This window comes from Triplophysa rosa, linkage group LG21, assembly GCF_024868665.1.
Source record: "Triplophysa rosa linkage group LG21, Trosa_1v2, whole genome shotgun sequence".
Taxonomy (NCBI): domain Eukaryota; kingdom Metazoa; phylum Chordata; class Actinopteri; order Cypriniformes; family Nemacheilidae; genus Triplophysa; species Triplophysa rosa.
The window spans coordinates 3,674,476-3,685,601 of NC_079910.1; the positions used below are offsets into that span (position 1 = coordinate 3,674,476).

Below are 11,126 nucleotides of genomic sequence, written 5' to 3' on the forward strand. Positions count from 1 at the left end.
AATATAATTTTTTTATTTCCATAATATTGTGGAAATGTTTTTCTTAAGTGATTGTTATGCCTTTTAGTATCTAATTTCACAATTATAAAAATAAAAAGAATCAACAGTTAATACTGCACTTTTGATAAATCGATAAAAGCATGTGCTGCTAATACTGACATGTTAATTTGATCATATAAAAGCTCTTGTACGTATATTACAAAGTCACAGTTTAGATTTCTTGAGCGATTCTTGTATTTACTGATACGAAATGTGTCTAAGACAGGGAAAACTGTCTAAGAAATAAGCAATTAATAGTATTTAACATTTGGAAGGACACACAACATTTCAAAAAGGAGATTAGCCCCAGTCAAAGCAGTGTTTCCTGTAAAAAAAGAAAGAAATAAAAAAACCATTTAGAAAAACGGCATCAATAAAGTATTTCACTCTTTATGACAATGTACACAATTTAATACAGTACCTGTGGTGTCATAGGCTGGAGCAACTTCAACTAAATCACATCCGACGAGATTTAAACCCCGACAACCTCGAATGATTTCAAGACCCTGAAATCCAATTTTACAAATCAACATTTAACCAAAACAGTGTCAATTCAACTCACAATGGCACATCTTTATCCTGCATCTTTATTCCTATAACCAACTTTATACAACCTACGGCTAACTATTGCATCCCAAATAGCATACTATCAATTCTGCACACTATGCCAAATACTAGAGACAGTAAATGCCTGCCTTTTACTGCAGGGTTTAGTTTTAATCCTGCTCTATCACACCCGCTTATCATCAAGTGAACCCAAAGTCCTTGTCTAGTAGTTGCTACAGAGCTGTTTGGAGTTTGAGCTCAACTGTGCAAAAAGGGACATCTCCACAAACAGAACCGAGGTCAGCTTGAATAGTTCAAATGTACCTGAATAGGCGTGAGGCCTGCAATCTCTGGTGTTCCGGTGCCTGGAGCAAACCCTGGGTCCAAACTGTCTATGTCAAAGCTGAGATATACAGGACCTCTTCCCATCTGTGCCCGAACCTCCTCCATGAGTGGAACAAGAGATTTGTGCCAGCATTCCACAGCCTCCACTACGCGGAAACCCTACGTGCATCACCAAACATGCACATGCTTTATTTAAACTACAGTTAAAAGTTAAGAGTGTTCATTTCTGTGGGATACCTGTGCTCGGCTCCACTCATAGTTATCTGGAGAATACCCCGACCCTCGAAGGCCAATCTGTGCGACCCTCTTGCAGTCTAAAAGTCCCTCTTCCACACAGCGCCTGAACGGGGTACCGTGACCGATCTTCTCACCCAGAATCATGTCACTAGTGTCCGCGTGAGCATCTACGTGAATCAGGCCCACGGGTCCATGCCTGAAAAAGAAACAGCAATGATTGTAGAGTTCAGCAGTCTGTAAGGATATGATGGATAAGGATATGGTGCTGTTTGTGCACCAACCTCTCGGCAACAGCTTGAAGAATCGGGTACGCAATTGTATGATCACCTCCTGGAAATTCCAAGAAGAGTTTCTGTTAGAAGTTAGAATTAACGGAATATTAAGAAATATTGATATACATTTCTTTCAAACCGGCATGACTTATTTCCTGCATGAAATGCAATAAGAAAAGTGTAATGAATAATGAACTGATGATGTTCGTTTCTCACGCATGTCTGGAACACCAGGTAAACTATTGCATCTCACCCAAAGTAAGTGGGATGCAGCCTGTGGCCACAATTTCACGGTAAGTCTCGCGGATTTTCTTGCAGGTGTCCTTCAGGTCGAAGAGGTTGACGTTAACGTCACCAATATCCGCCACGTTTAGTGATTCGTACGGCGCTGCACGTGTCCAGCTGTTGTATGCCCTTATCATAGCTGATTCTACTCTGATTTGTCTAGGACCAAATCTGCAGATGACAAAAAGGTGACATTTTAGGGTGGCACCGATGCTTTAACGTATACAGTATAACCTTTGCCCTTAAAGCTGTTTTTTTGTCAGCCGTAATAGATATTTGTATGCCATTGTTTTATTATAAAGATCATAAAATATAAGTTTAATCATAAATACTACATCAGTCAAACCTGAAATTAATTACATTTTACATGGATTACTTGAACCAGAAAATGAAGAAAAAGCAGCCAATGGGAGCCTAGAATAGTTGAAACCTCCCTCAATAACGTTACCGTTTAAAAGCATTCCAGGGTTATAAAATAAATAGTGATTATTATATGTATAATATTAAATATTATTATGGCGTGTATGATTTTTAGAAAATATATTTTAAAAATAGTTTCAATTCTATTAATAAAAATATGAACCATTTTGCAAGACGTAGCGTTAAACAATGCTGAAGCGCGCGCTTCCTTTTTCACTTTGACAACAAAAATGACATTGAAGGAGTTTCTGGAACCTGGACCAGTGTTGTTTATGTGTGGTCAATATAAATATATATCTTAACATTATAAAAATTGATTGTAAAATAAACAAACGTACATTTTCTACATGTTCAAAATCGTGTGGTGTTTAACCTACTACGTGTGTGAATGGAATCCTATGCACACGTACAACATACATGCATATGCATTACGATATCACATGCATTACTGTACCTTGCACCTGGACGGTTAGATGTGCCGGTGTCGATCGGTACTCCGACAAACGCGGCGTCCAGACCGTCGGCTGTTTTCTGGAACGGTAGTTTACACATGGTCGCGATCCCGCTGACTCGCGCTACAAACTCTGCGCTCGGAGGCACGTTAAAACTCTTCCCGGACATTCGCCTGACAGAGAAAACATTCTCCTGATCCCTGTCGAGGTTTGTCGCTCTTTGAGAGGCACACGTTTTTAACACCTGCGAGCCTCCAAAGACTCGAATTTGATTTGCGATTTTGGTCAAAGAAAACATGACGGCGCTCGCGTGCAACGAAATCCTGCGAACGTAAGCGAGAAATGCAACACGAGCGAAGTGTAGCGGTTAGCGATACGCTTTTAATGTAAAGAACGCTCCGTAAATAAGTTGCAGAGGAATAAAATTGAACTTTCATCCGTGGCGTGATAAGGGGTGGGACTCTGGGTATGGTTGCAATAATAAACTGGCATACACTACTACTCTCTCTTACTTAGAATGCGTTATGTAGTATGAAAGACACTTCTTACCAAAAAAATTACATTCCTTTTGCCATTACTCACCCCCATGTCATTCCAAACATTTGACTTCCTTTTTTTCTGCAGAACACAGAAGATATTTTGAAAAACGTTTAACCAAACAACATTGAACCCAATTGACTTCTATTGTATGCAAGGTTATTTTAGTTTACTAAAATTAAAACTTTGAAAACGTCTCTGTTCATTGAATTCAAATAAAACATAAAAACTTAACTAAAGGAAAAATTTAAATGTTGCCTCAAAAATAAATTGAAATAAGTTTAAAGCACTAAAATTATAATAATAAACAAAAACTGAAGTAAAACTAAAATATAAATTAATTAATATTATATAGCAACATAAAAATTAACATAAAAACTATAGATCTAAAAATAAAAACTAATTAAAAAAATAAAATGAAAACTGTAATAAGACATTTCTTAAAATATCTTCTTTTGTGTTCCACAGAAGAATCATATACAGGTTTGAACAACATGAGGGTGAATAAATTGTCTTTTTTGTGTGTATTTTATTTTATTTTACTGTAACTGTACTTATATTAACACACCCCAACTCATGAAATAAAACAAACCAATCATCAAATGTTTTTATTAGCACATGCTAAATATACTGTACATGATGTCAAAGCGGTGTACATTTTTTAAATTATTTGTCTTGTAGCCCACCTTTATAGATTATAATGAAAAATTAAACGATGTACATTACTGCTTTTACTTTGTATAATTCCACAGCATCGTTATTATGTAAAGGCAAACATATATCTTGCCACTATTTCAACATTTACAGTGACAGACATTATAACTAAAGTGCTTCCATAGTTTCTAGAGAGAAAAGCTTTCTAGAGTAAAGTGAACAAATGCATTCTGGATCAGTATAGTGCATTAACAGACTGCCAGTGTTCTTGTCCGTACATAATGAATCTGACTGCAGCACGCAGGTCCTCAAGGTCTATGTTAGAGAGGAAAGACCTCTGAAGTTGAGCTTGCACAGAGCTCCTGCTCGGCCCGCGAACGTTCAGGAGAACCACAGCAGACTGACACAGCAACCAGTCCAACAGTTTATCCATTCTGGCTCGGTCCAAGCTGGCCAAGACACGCTGACCCCACAGGCTGATGTGAAGCATGTTAGCGGCCACGCGTGCACTGGGACGCTGTAGATTATCAAAGTACGTGTCAATAAATCATTTATCAAGTTACCAAGAGGTCTTCCCCTGGATGGTGCTCAAGAGTTCGAGTCAAAACATGTGAATCAAGTGAATTGAATTCTGAATCTAAAACTGAATCATTGTCCAATTTCATTTTACAATGGATTTTTGTAATATTCCCAAAGTCCCAAGTATATAAAGGTACACAAAAGACTATTTAGGTGAATCTAGCGAAAAATATGCCTGCGAGATATTTTAACAATAAATAAAAAATAAAGCCTATTTTTGTACTGTCGTATGGAGGACCAAACTTGCAATATTAAAAAATAACAACTGTATAAAAAATAGAATAATGCAAAACCTATATAATGCAAAAATTACTGAATTTGTTTTGTATTACTTTTTCCATTTCATTACTTTCTTGTTTTATTCAATTTATTATATGTATATAATTTTCTTCTAGATTAATTTTGTATTCATACATTGACACAGATGTTTTTAATCCATATTTAAATATTCAAACATTTATTTCCTCATTTATTTATTTATTTTTCTAGATTTTCTTCAACATTTCTATATTTTTACATTTCTGTCCTTGCAGCATGGAAATGAGGGAGTGTTGTGCTTCCTTTGTTAAATTAAATGCATTTTATGTTAATTAATTATAACAAACAATTCTTTTGTCATACTGATCTTCGTTACATTTAGTTTTTACTGTATTGAAAATGACTGTGTTTATCATTGAATTATTTTCTAAATGCAACCTTACTGATCTTAAAAACGGGATGCATTTTCTTTTAGAAAAAGTACACTTTGTTGCTTTTCTATTAACGTGGGAGTGAAATATGACCCAGACTTCTTCAAGATTTCTTCATGACATTAATTCAGATCGGTGAAGTCTGTACCTTTTGATTATTTCTGCGTAGCAGTAATTTCACCACCAGCTGTACATCAGCCGGTACAGTAGCAGGCAGAGGGGGCAGATGTCTTTCCTGATAACTGCGACTCTCCAGGCCCTGTGTGCCGTAGAAGGGGTTCGGCTGACCAAAGAGCTCATAAGCAATTGTCCCTACGGCCCAGGCATCTGCTTTACTGTAATCGATTGTTATTCCTGGACCTGGAACTGCTGTGGCCACCTAAAAGCATATAGACAGTGCGGTTCACTTACTAACCTTTTAAACATCATGCTCTCCAGAATATGTTCATTTTGACATTTTACATACTTTGGTCAATCAGGTTTTGCTTGTTATCAAAAATAAGCGAGAACCCACCAAAACAACAATAACCAAACCGGCCTGGACCAATAAGGAAATAATAAATGCAGCTGTGTAGATATGAATGACCAGTTTATTACACATTCTTAATATGCACCAACAAGAAAGACGTTTCTTACCTCAGGTGCCATCAGACAGCCATTTCCTCCTCTGTTAACATGCCGGCTGTTGAAGGGCAGTTTATGACCAAAGTCTTCTGCCAGACAGCATCCAAAGTCTGTGATCACCAGTCTGGGACACCCAGCTTTAAAACAAAACACAGTATTATATCGTAAGATAATGCCAAATGTATATACGATTGATAAGCATAAAGCTACTGTATCACAAACATTTAAGTAGGTGTGATTCTTATCTGCGCTGGCATAATATATTTCCGTTTTGGAGTTCTTACTGCAATCAAATTCCAGTAGAATATTGTCTGATTTGAGGTCTCGATGAGCGATGCCTTGTCTGCACAGGTGGTCCACACCCTCCAGTAGTTGGAGTAACATGAGAGAAGCCTGCATCCGAGTTGGCACACAAACTTCCAGGTGCTGCCGCAGGGTGCATGGGTAACTACAGAGGTGAAAGGCAACTTTAAAGATGTGCCATGAGATAGAAATAATATCAGGGAAGTGTTTTATGGTCCTTACTTCTTCATGACTAGAAACAGTGTACGATTGCTGCCCAAACCCATGGGATTGAGTCTGGGTGGCAGGACGTCGGGATATTCCTCCTGAGCGCCGGGCAGCAGGGGTACATCAGCAGTGAAGGCCCGATACACCGTGATCACGTTGGGATGAGCAGTCAGTCTCTTAGGCACTGGTCCAAAATGGCTGCAAAAATAGCACGGCAAAGCCGTTGGCGATGGTTCAGTCTATTTAAAGGTGTTTTTGCACGCATGAACTCACCCATCTAAAGCAATCACACCCTGCTCTTTCGGTAAGGCCTGCGGGCATGACGGGACCAACTCCATGGACATGGATCGAAGGATAGCGTCACTAGATGATCCAGCCTATTAGACAAAAAATTAAAAATGTCAACAACCCACAATCTGGTTCAGATGTTCTCAACAGGTTTGATTTGAGTGCTTTGTTAATTCCTTCCCACAACCAAAATAGAACAAGTCAAGTAAAATGCTCTTAAACTCTCACCCCAATGTTCCACATCATTTTCATCGCGAAAGGGAAGCTGGATGTAGTGGAGAATCTAAGTGTTCCTGGATTCTTCTTCTCTTCTGTATCATTCTGATCCAGTTGATCCAGTGAAAACTTTTCATTCTCTGCTGGAGGAGCAAACGGAGCCGCCGCTTCATACACGGCTGCATTGCAACCTTTCCCGATCTGCTTCCCAATGACATAGTCTTCCAACCTGTAACCTGATGTGAAGGGCTTCCGAGGGCTCTGGAACTTTTTCTTTCTGAAGACAGTCTACATTATAAAGATATTTAAAACTTTTAGAGACACAAGGTAAAAGAACATAATTGCATGAAGATTTCCGAACGACACTGTGCACTTTATGATACAGAATGTTTACAATGTTAAATATGAAAATGTCAAATAACAAAGTGTAGTTACCATATTTCATTTTTACCATATTTGTCAATTTATATTACCATCATTTTAATACAAGTAATTAACAAATTAATGGTTCAATCAACTATGGTTACTGTAGTGAGATAAATGGTAAATTTGTGGTTACTATAGTTTTATTATATTATAAATACCAAATCTATAAAATAATAATACCAATAATGTAATACATTCATATACTATATATATATATATATATGTGTGTGTGTGTGTGTGTGTGTGTGTAATAAAAATGTTATAATAAAAATAAATATTGACTTGTTTATGTTTATTATATTTATATAAATAATTAGTAAAAACAATTGATATAACAAAAAATAAAATATTATTGTGATGTAGTACCCATTGGTTTATAATCGTAAAAATATAGTAACCATATTTTTTGGTGTACTGATTACCATTAACAAAACTATTACCATAGTTTTACTGCAAATATCATGGTTAAACTATAATTATTAAACTAACTGACATGGTATAATGCTGCTGCTGTCAATAATATCTATTTATTGGTCATTTCTGTTTATTTAAGATACACTCCAAGTTATCCAAGTGTTTTGATGGGATGTCACCTGTATTTCCTGACACAGCGCCGCGCTTCTCTTGTCCTCCTCCAGCTGTTGTTCAATGAGTCCTAAACCAACACCAAACGCCAGAAAAACAGTCCTGTTTCTGGGTGACCCGCCCCCGACCAGTCTCCTGAAACCACCCGACTGGAGCCGAGCCGCAAGCCCGCTGACAGACAGCCGGTAGAAGCGGTACCGGGCGGGCAGGAAGCACTGCGGCTGGACGGTGCGTGTCGGTGGGGACAGACGCAGCCGCTCACCGCGGAACTTCGCTGCTACACGGGCGGCTGGTTTGAAGAGACCCAGCTGGAAGACGGACCTCCCCAGCTCCAGACCCCGACTGAGAGCGTGTTTCACAGACATTTTTGCGCCAGATAAATGAGCAAAGTTCCCACAATTACAGTAAAACAATCGGGCCCTTTTGCTGACCCAAATTCTCCCTACATTATTACTCAAGGACAATGTTTACGTAACGCGGATTGGTTGGCGAGATGTTTGCTTTTTTTTGGATATTTTAAAATAAAAGTCTCAACGGCCCTTCTAGATTTTTCAAAATTAAAGTTTTGATGGTTTTAACTAATCGCACAAAAAAAAAACTTGGATGGAAAAAAGTTATTATTTATTAGTTTACCAAATCATATTTCTCTTTAGGAACCTTACAAATAAACATATTTTAACTTCGGCATTGAAAAAAACAATAGAAACCTATTAGTGGGATGTTGTCTAGCAGATAGAAAGTCAGGAACCAAATTAAATCCTACTGGAATAAGACCCAAAACACATGAAGTATTTTTTTGAAATGATTTTAATGGTAAACAGCTATTTACTAATAGAAACATTAGGATTTGCATTTTTTTCAGCAGCGGTATTAGTAGAAAAAGCCATAGTAAGCACAAATTTACCATTGTCTAACTACGGTAATCATAGTTTTACCCTGATATTTCTAATAAAACTATAAGGAAGTTTTAGTTAATCTGCCAAAAAAATCTGCTTACTAGACTTTTAACATAATAAAATCGTGGTTCGTTTTCCTAAGGGAGTTTAACACCATGTGCAATGACTCTATAAAACTATTTGTCATTGGTCTGGCGATTTTTTTCTTGCTCTTAGGTCATCAGGGCCAAAGGAACATGGAAGAAGTTCCTCCACTGTCATCTGGTCATAAGTCCCGTCAGCCTTTGACATATATACATCCCACTTTAAGCCAAACTGTAAATACAGATGACAGTTTGTTAAACATCAATGAAAGGTGAAAATATCCATTAATGAAAGATTAACTTTAGTTGCTGACAGAAGCTGGAAAAATACAGACCCCTGCAGTAAGAGCTTACAGATATTATTTGTTAAATATTTCCAGTTTTTGAATTGGTGCCATTTTATCTTATCTATAATTTCATTTCAATTAAAAAAATTATAACTGGTTTATATGCCACACCATAATTGCAGGTTTCATGAGTAATTATAAACGTTACTTATAATTGCTTTAATTCATAAAAGTAATTGTGAACTGCCTTATATTTTAAACAAACTACCTCTCTCATGACCTGCCTACAGGCTCCACATGGGGAAATAAATTGGTCCTCAAGGTCACTGCAGAGTTCAGAAAAGAAAGCATATATCACTGTATTTACTACAAATCTGAACATTCGTCTTTTGGAAAGTATCAAATTACATGCTACCTGGCAATTGCGATGGCTGTGAATGTTTTGTGTCCTTCAGACACAGCTTTGGTGATAGCCGTTCTCTCAGCGCACAGTCCAAGATTGTAGCATGCATTCTCTACATTACAACCTGTTGAGAGTACAGATGAATGACCATATACTGTACTGATGAACCAGTTCTCTCTGCAAACAGACTGATGGAAAATGCTTTTGTTATAGTTAAGCCCTTAACTTGTCCTGTATTACATGATTCATGATGAATCACAGTCCACCATTTGTTAACTGGAAATGCTGTTCACTATACATTATTAGATTAGTATAGGTACATATGTAGATTATGTACATATACTCACATACACATACTCAATATTATTAGGTGCTCTTTAAGAACGCGTCTGAATAAAGAATTACAGTAACAATGAGATGTCATTACAAACCTGCTTGTGCTTCGAAGAATCGAAACCATCAGTTCCCTGATTTTTGTTATCTGAAATCTCACCTGTGAAGACAGATCCATCGCTTGTTACGACAGCCGCTCCGACTCTGAAACTGCTGTAGGGACAGTATGCTAAATTTTTGGCTTCCTGAGACTTCTGAACAAGCTCTTGTGGGCTCCAACTGTTCATGTTGCTGCTTGTTGGAGACTGTTCCAACAGCCAGACACTGCTTGACTTCGAGAGGTGGGCAGTGTTGGGGGTATAACGCGTTACAAGTACTTTTACGTAACGTGTAATGTAACGCAGTTACTTTATAAATTTACATATCAATTCTCGAGTTACTTTGTTTTTCAAGTAACTTGAGTTACTTTCAGTCTAATCATTGATTTATATGAACATTTTGTAAACTGCAGAAGTGAAATTCTGAATTAAAAGTAGTGTAGAAATGATCGCTCATGCTTGCGCAGAAACAGTCGCTAGTCAGGCATAGGCAGTGTTGCCATGTTTGCAGTGCTGCAGTGTTCGGGCTTCGTTTTTGTTACGCAAATCTGGCAACCCTTGACACAGCGATGGGAGGCCTGAGCTCAGATGCGGAGCTAATAGTGTGGCCGCACTCGCCACCATGGACAAAATGCCTGCAAATGCCGGTCATGCTCAATAGACAACTTTCAGATCGTGAAATTAGCGCGAGTCACGAGTCGCAACAGCAATCAATTGTCCTGCAAATGCCGGTCATGTTTAGAAGATAACTTTCAGATCGCGAAATTAGCGCAAGTCATGACACGCAACAGCAATCAATTGTCTCATGCCTCGTGAATGTAAACATAAGCTGTGTTCGACTGTTTGTGGCGCTGCACGCACAGACAGATCTGCAGATTTAAATGGGCATGGTCACTGTTAGAAGAAGGGTTGGGGAGTCGGCGGAGCACGGGAGAAAGAGAGGAAACAACTGTCATCTGTTAGTCTCCTCACAAAATACCAGCATACAACACAATATGTTAAATGTCATTTTCCCCTCAAAATAATATTATATAATATTCGTATAACACTATCGAGTTGTTTTGGCTCAACGAAGTACTCAGCAATGCAAAGAGGATCTGTCATATCGCTTATATATAACTTTTTAAAATCTAAATAAACCTCCTTTTCCCACACAGTGTTATACGACCGGAAACTTTTACCGGGTTACTTTTAAAAGTAACTTTCCCCAACACTAGAGGTGGGTAGTAACGCGCAACATTTACTTCGTTACATTTACTGGAGTAACATTTTGGAAAATAGCCTATGTACTTTTAAAGTAAAATTTAAAGTGGGTACTTTTA

The 11,126-nt window shown here is 37.8% G+C and overlaps 3 protein-coding genes across 3 annotated transcripts; all 3 read right to left on the reverse strand.

Annotated features, from left to right (window-relative positions):
- Positions 1-59: 59 nt before the first annotated feature.
- Positions 60-3,047, reverse strand: agmat (agmatine ureohydrolase (agmatinase)). Its single transcript, XM_057363219.1, has 7 exons — positions 2,599-3,047; positions 1,693-1,895; positions 1,449-1,497; positions 1,168-1,363; positions 910-1,089; positions 461-545; positions 60-364 (listed from the first exon to the last, which is right to left on the reverse strand). The coding sequence occupies exons 1-7, from the start codon at positions 2,892-2,894 to the stop codon at positions 291-293; spliced, it is 1,083 nt and encodes a 360-aa protein (XP_057219202.1). The 5' UTR covers positions 2,895-3,047; the 3' UTR covers positions 60-290.
- Positions 3,048-3,717: 670 nt separating this feature from the next.
- Positions 3,718-8,194, reverse strand: pink1 (PTEN induced kinase 1). Its single transcript, XM_057319489.1, has 8 exons — positions 7,713-8,194; positions 6,706-6,981; positions 6,463-6,566; positions 6,205-6,387; positions 5,964-6,127; positions 5,692-5,816; positions 5,204-5,434; positions 3,718-4,304 (listed from the first exon to the last, which is right to left on the reverse strand). The coding sequence occupies exons 1-8, from the start codon at positions 8,067-8,069 to the stop codon at positions 4,023-4,025; spliced, it is 1,722 nt and encodes a 573-aa protein (XP_057175472.1). The 5' UTR covers positions 8,070-8,194; the 3' UTR covers positions 3,718-4,022.
- Positions 8,195-8,311: 117 nt separating this feature from the next.
- cdaa (cytidine deaminase a) lies at positions 8,312-10,013 on the reverse strand. The gene is made up of 4 exons (XM_057319494.1): positions 9,867-10,013; positions 9,386-9,497; positions 9,239-9,296; positions 8,312-8,915 (listed from the first exon to the last, which is right to left on the reverse strand). Exons 1-4 carry the CDS (start codon positions 9,991-9,993, stop codon positions 8,784-8,786), a joined length of 429 nt encoding a protein of 142 aa, XP_057175477.1. The 5' UTR covers positions 9,994-10,013; the 3' UTR covers positions 8,312-8,783.
- Positions 10,014-11,126: the final 1,113 nt, after the last annotated feature.

Coding starts and splice junctions, on each gene's coding strand:
- cdaa (XM_057319494.1), bottom strand. CDS start 9,993: ATGAACAGTTGGAGCCCACAAGAGCTTGTTCAGAAGTCTCAGGAAGCC. Junction 9,498..9,866: donor CGATGGATCTGTCTTCACAG/GTGAGATTTCAG, acceptor TACTCTCAACAG/GTTGTAATGTAGAGAATGCA. Junction 8,916..9,238: donor GTAGGCAGGTCATGAGAGAG/GTAGTTTGTTTA, acceptor CTGTATTTACAG/TTTGGCTTAAAGTGGGATGT.
- agmat (XM_057363219.1), bottom strand. CDS start 2,894: ATGTTTTCTTTGACCAAAATCGCAAATCAAATTCGAGTCTTTGGAGGC. Junction 546..909: donor CAGGCCTCACGCCTATTCAG/GTACATTTGAAC, acceptor ATTGGATTTCAG/GGTCTTGAAATCATTCGAGG. Junction 365..460: donor TCCAGCCTATGACACCACAG/GTACTGTATTAA, acceptor CTTTTTTTACAG/GAAACACTGCTTTGACTGGG.
- pink1 (XM_057319489.1), bottom strand. CDS start 8,069: ATGTCTGTGAAACACGCTCTCAGTCGGGGTCTGGAGCTGGGGAGGTCC. Junction 6,982..7,712: donor CGCTGTGTCAGGAAATACAG/GTGACATCCCAT, acceptor TTTATAATGTAG/ACTGTCTTCAGAAAGAAAAA. Junction 6,128..6,204: donor CTGTTTCTAGTCATGAAGAA/GTAAGGACCATA, acceptor TCACCTCTGTAG/TTACCCATGCACCCTGCGGC.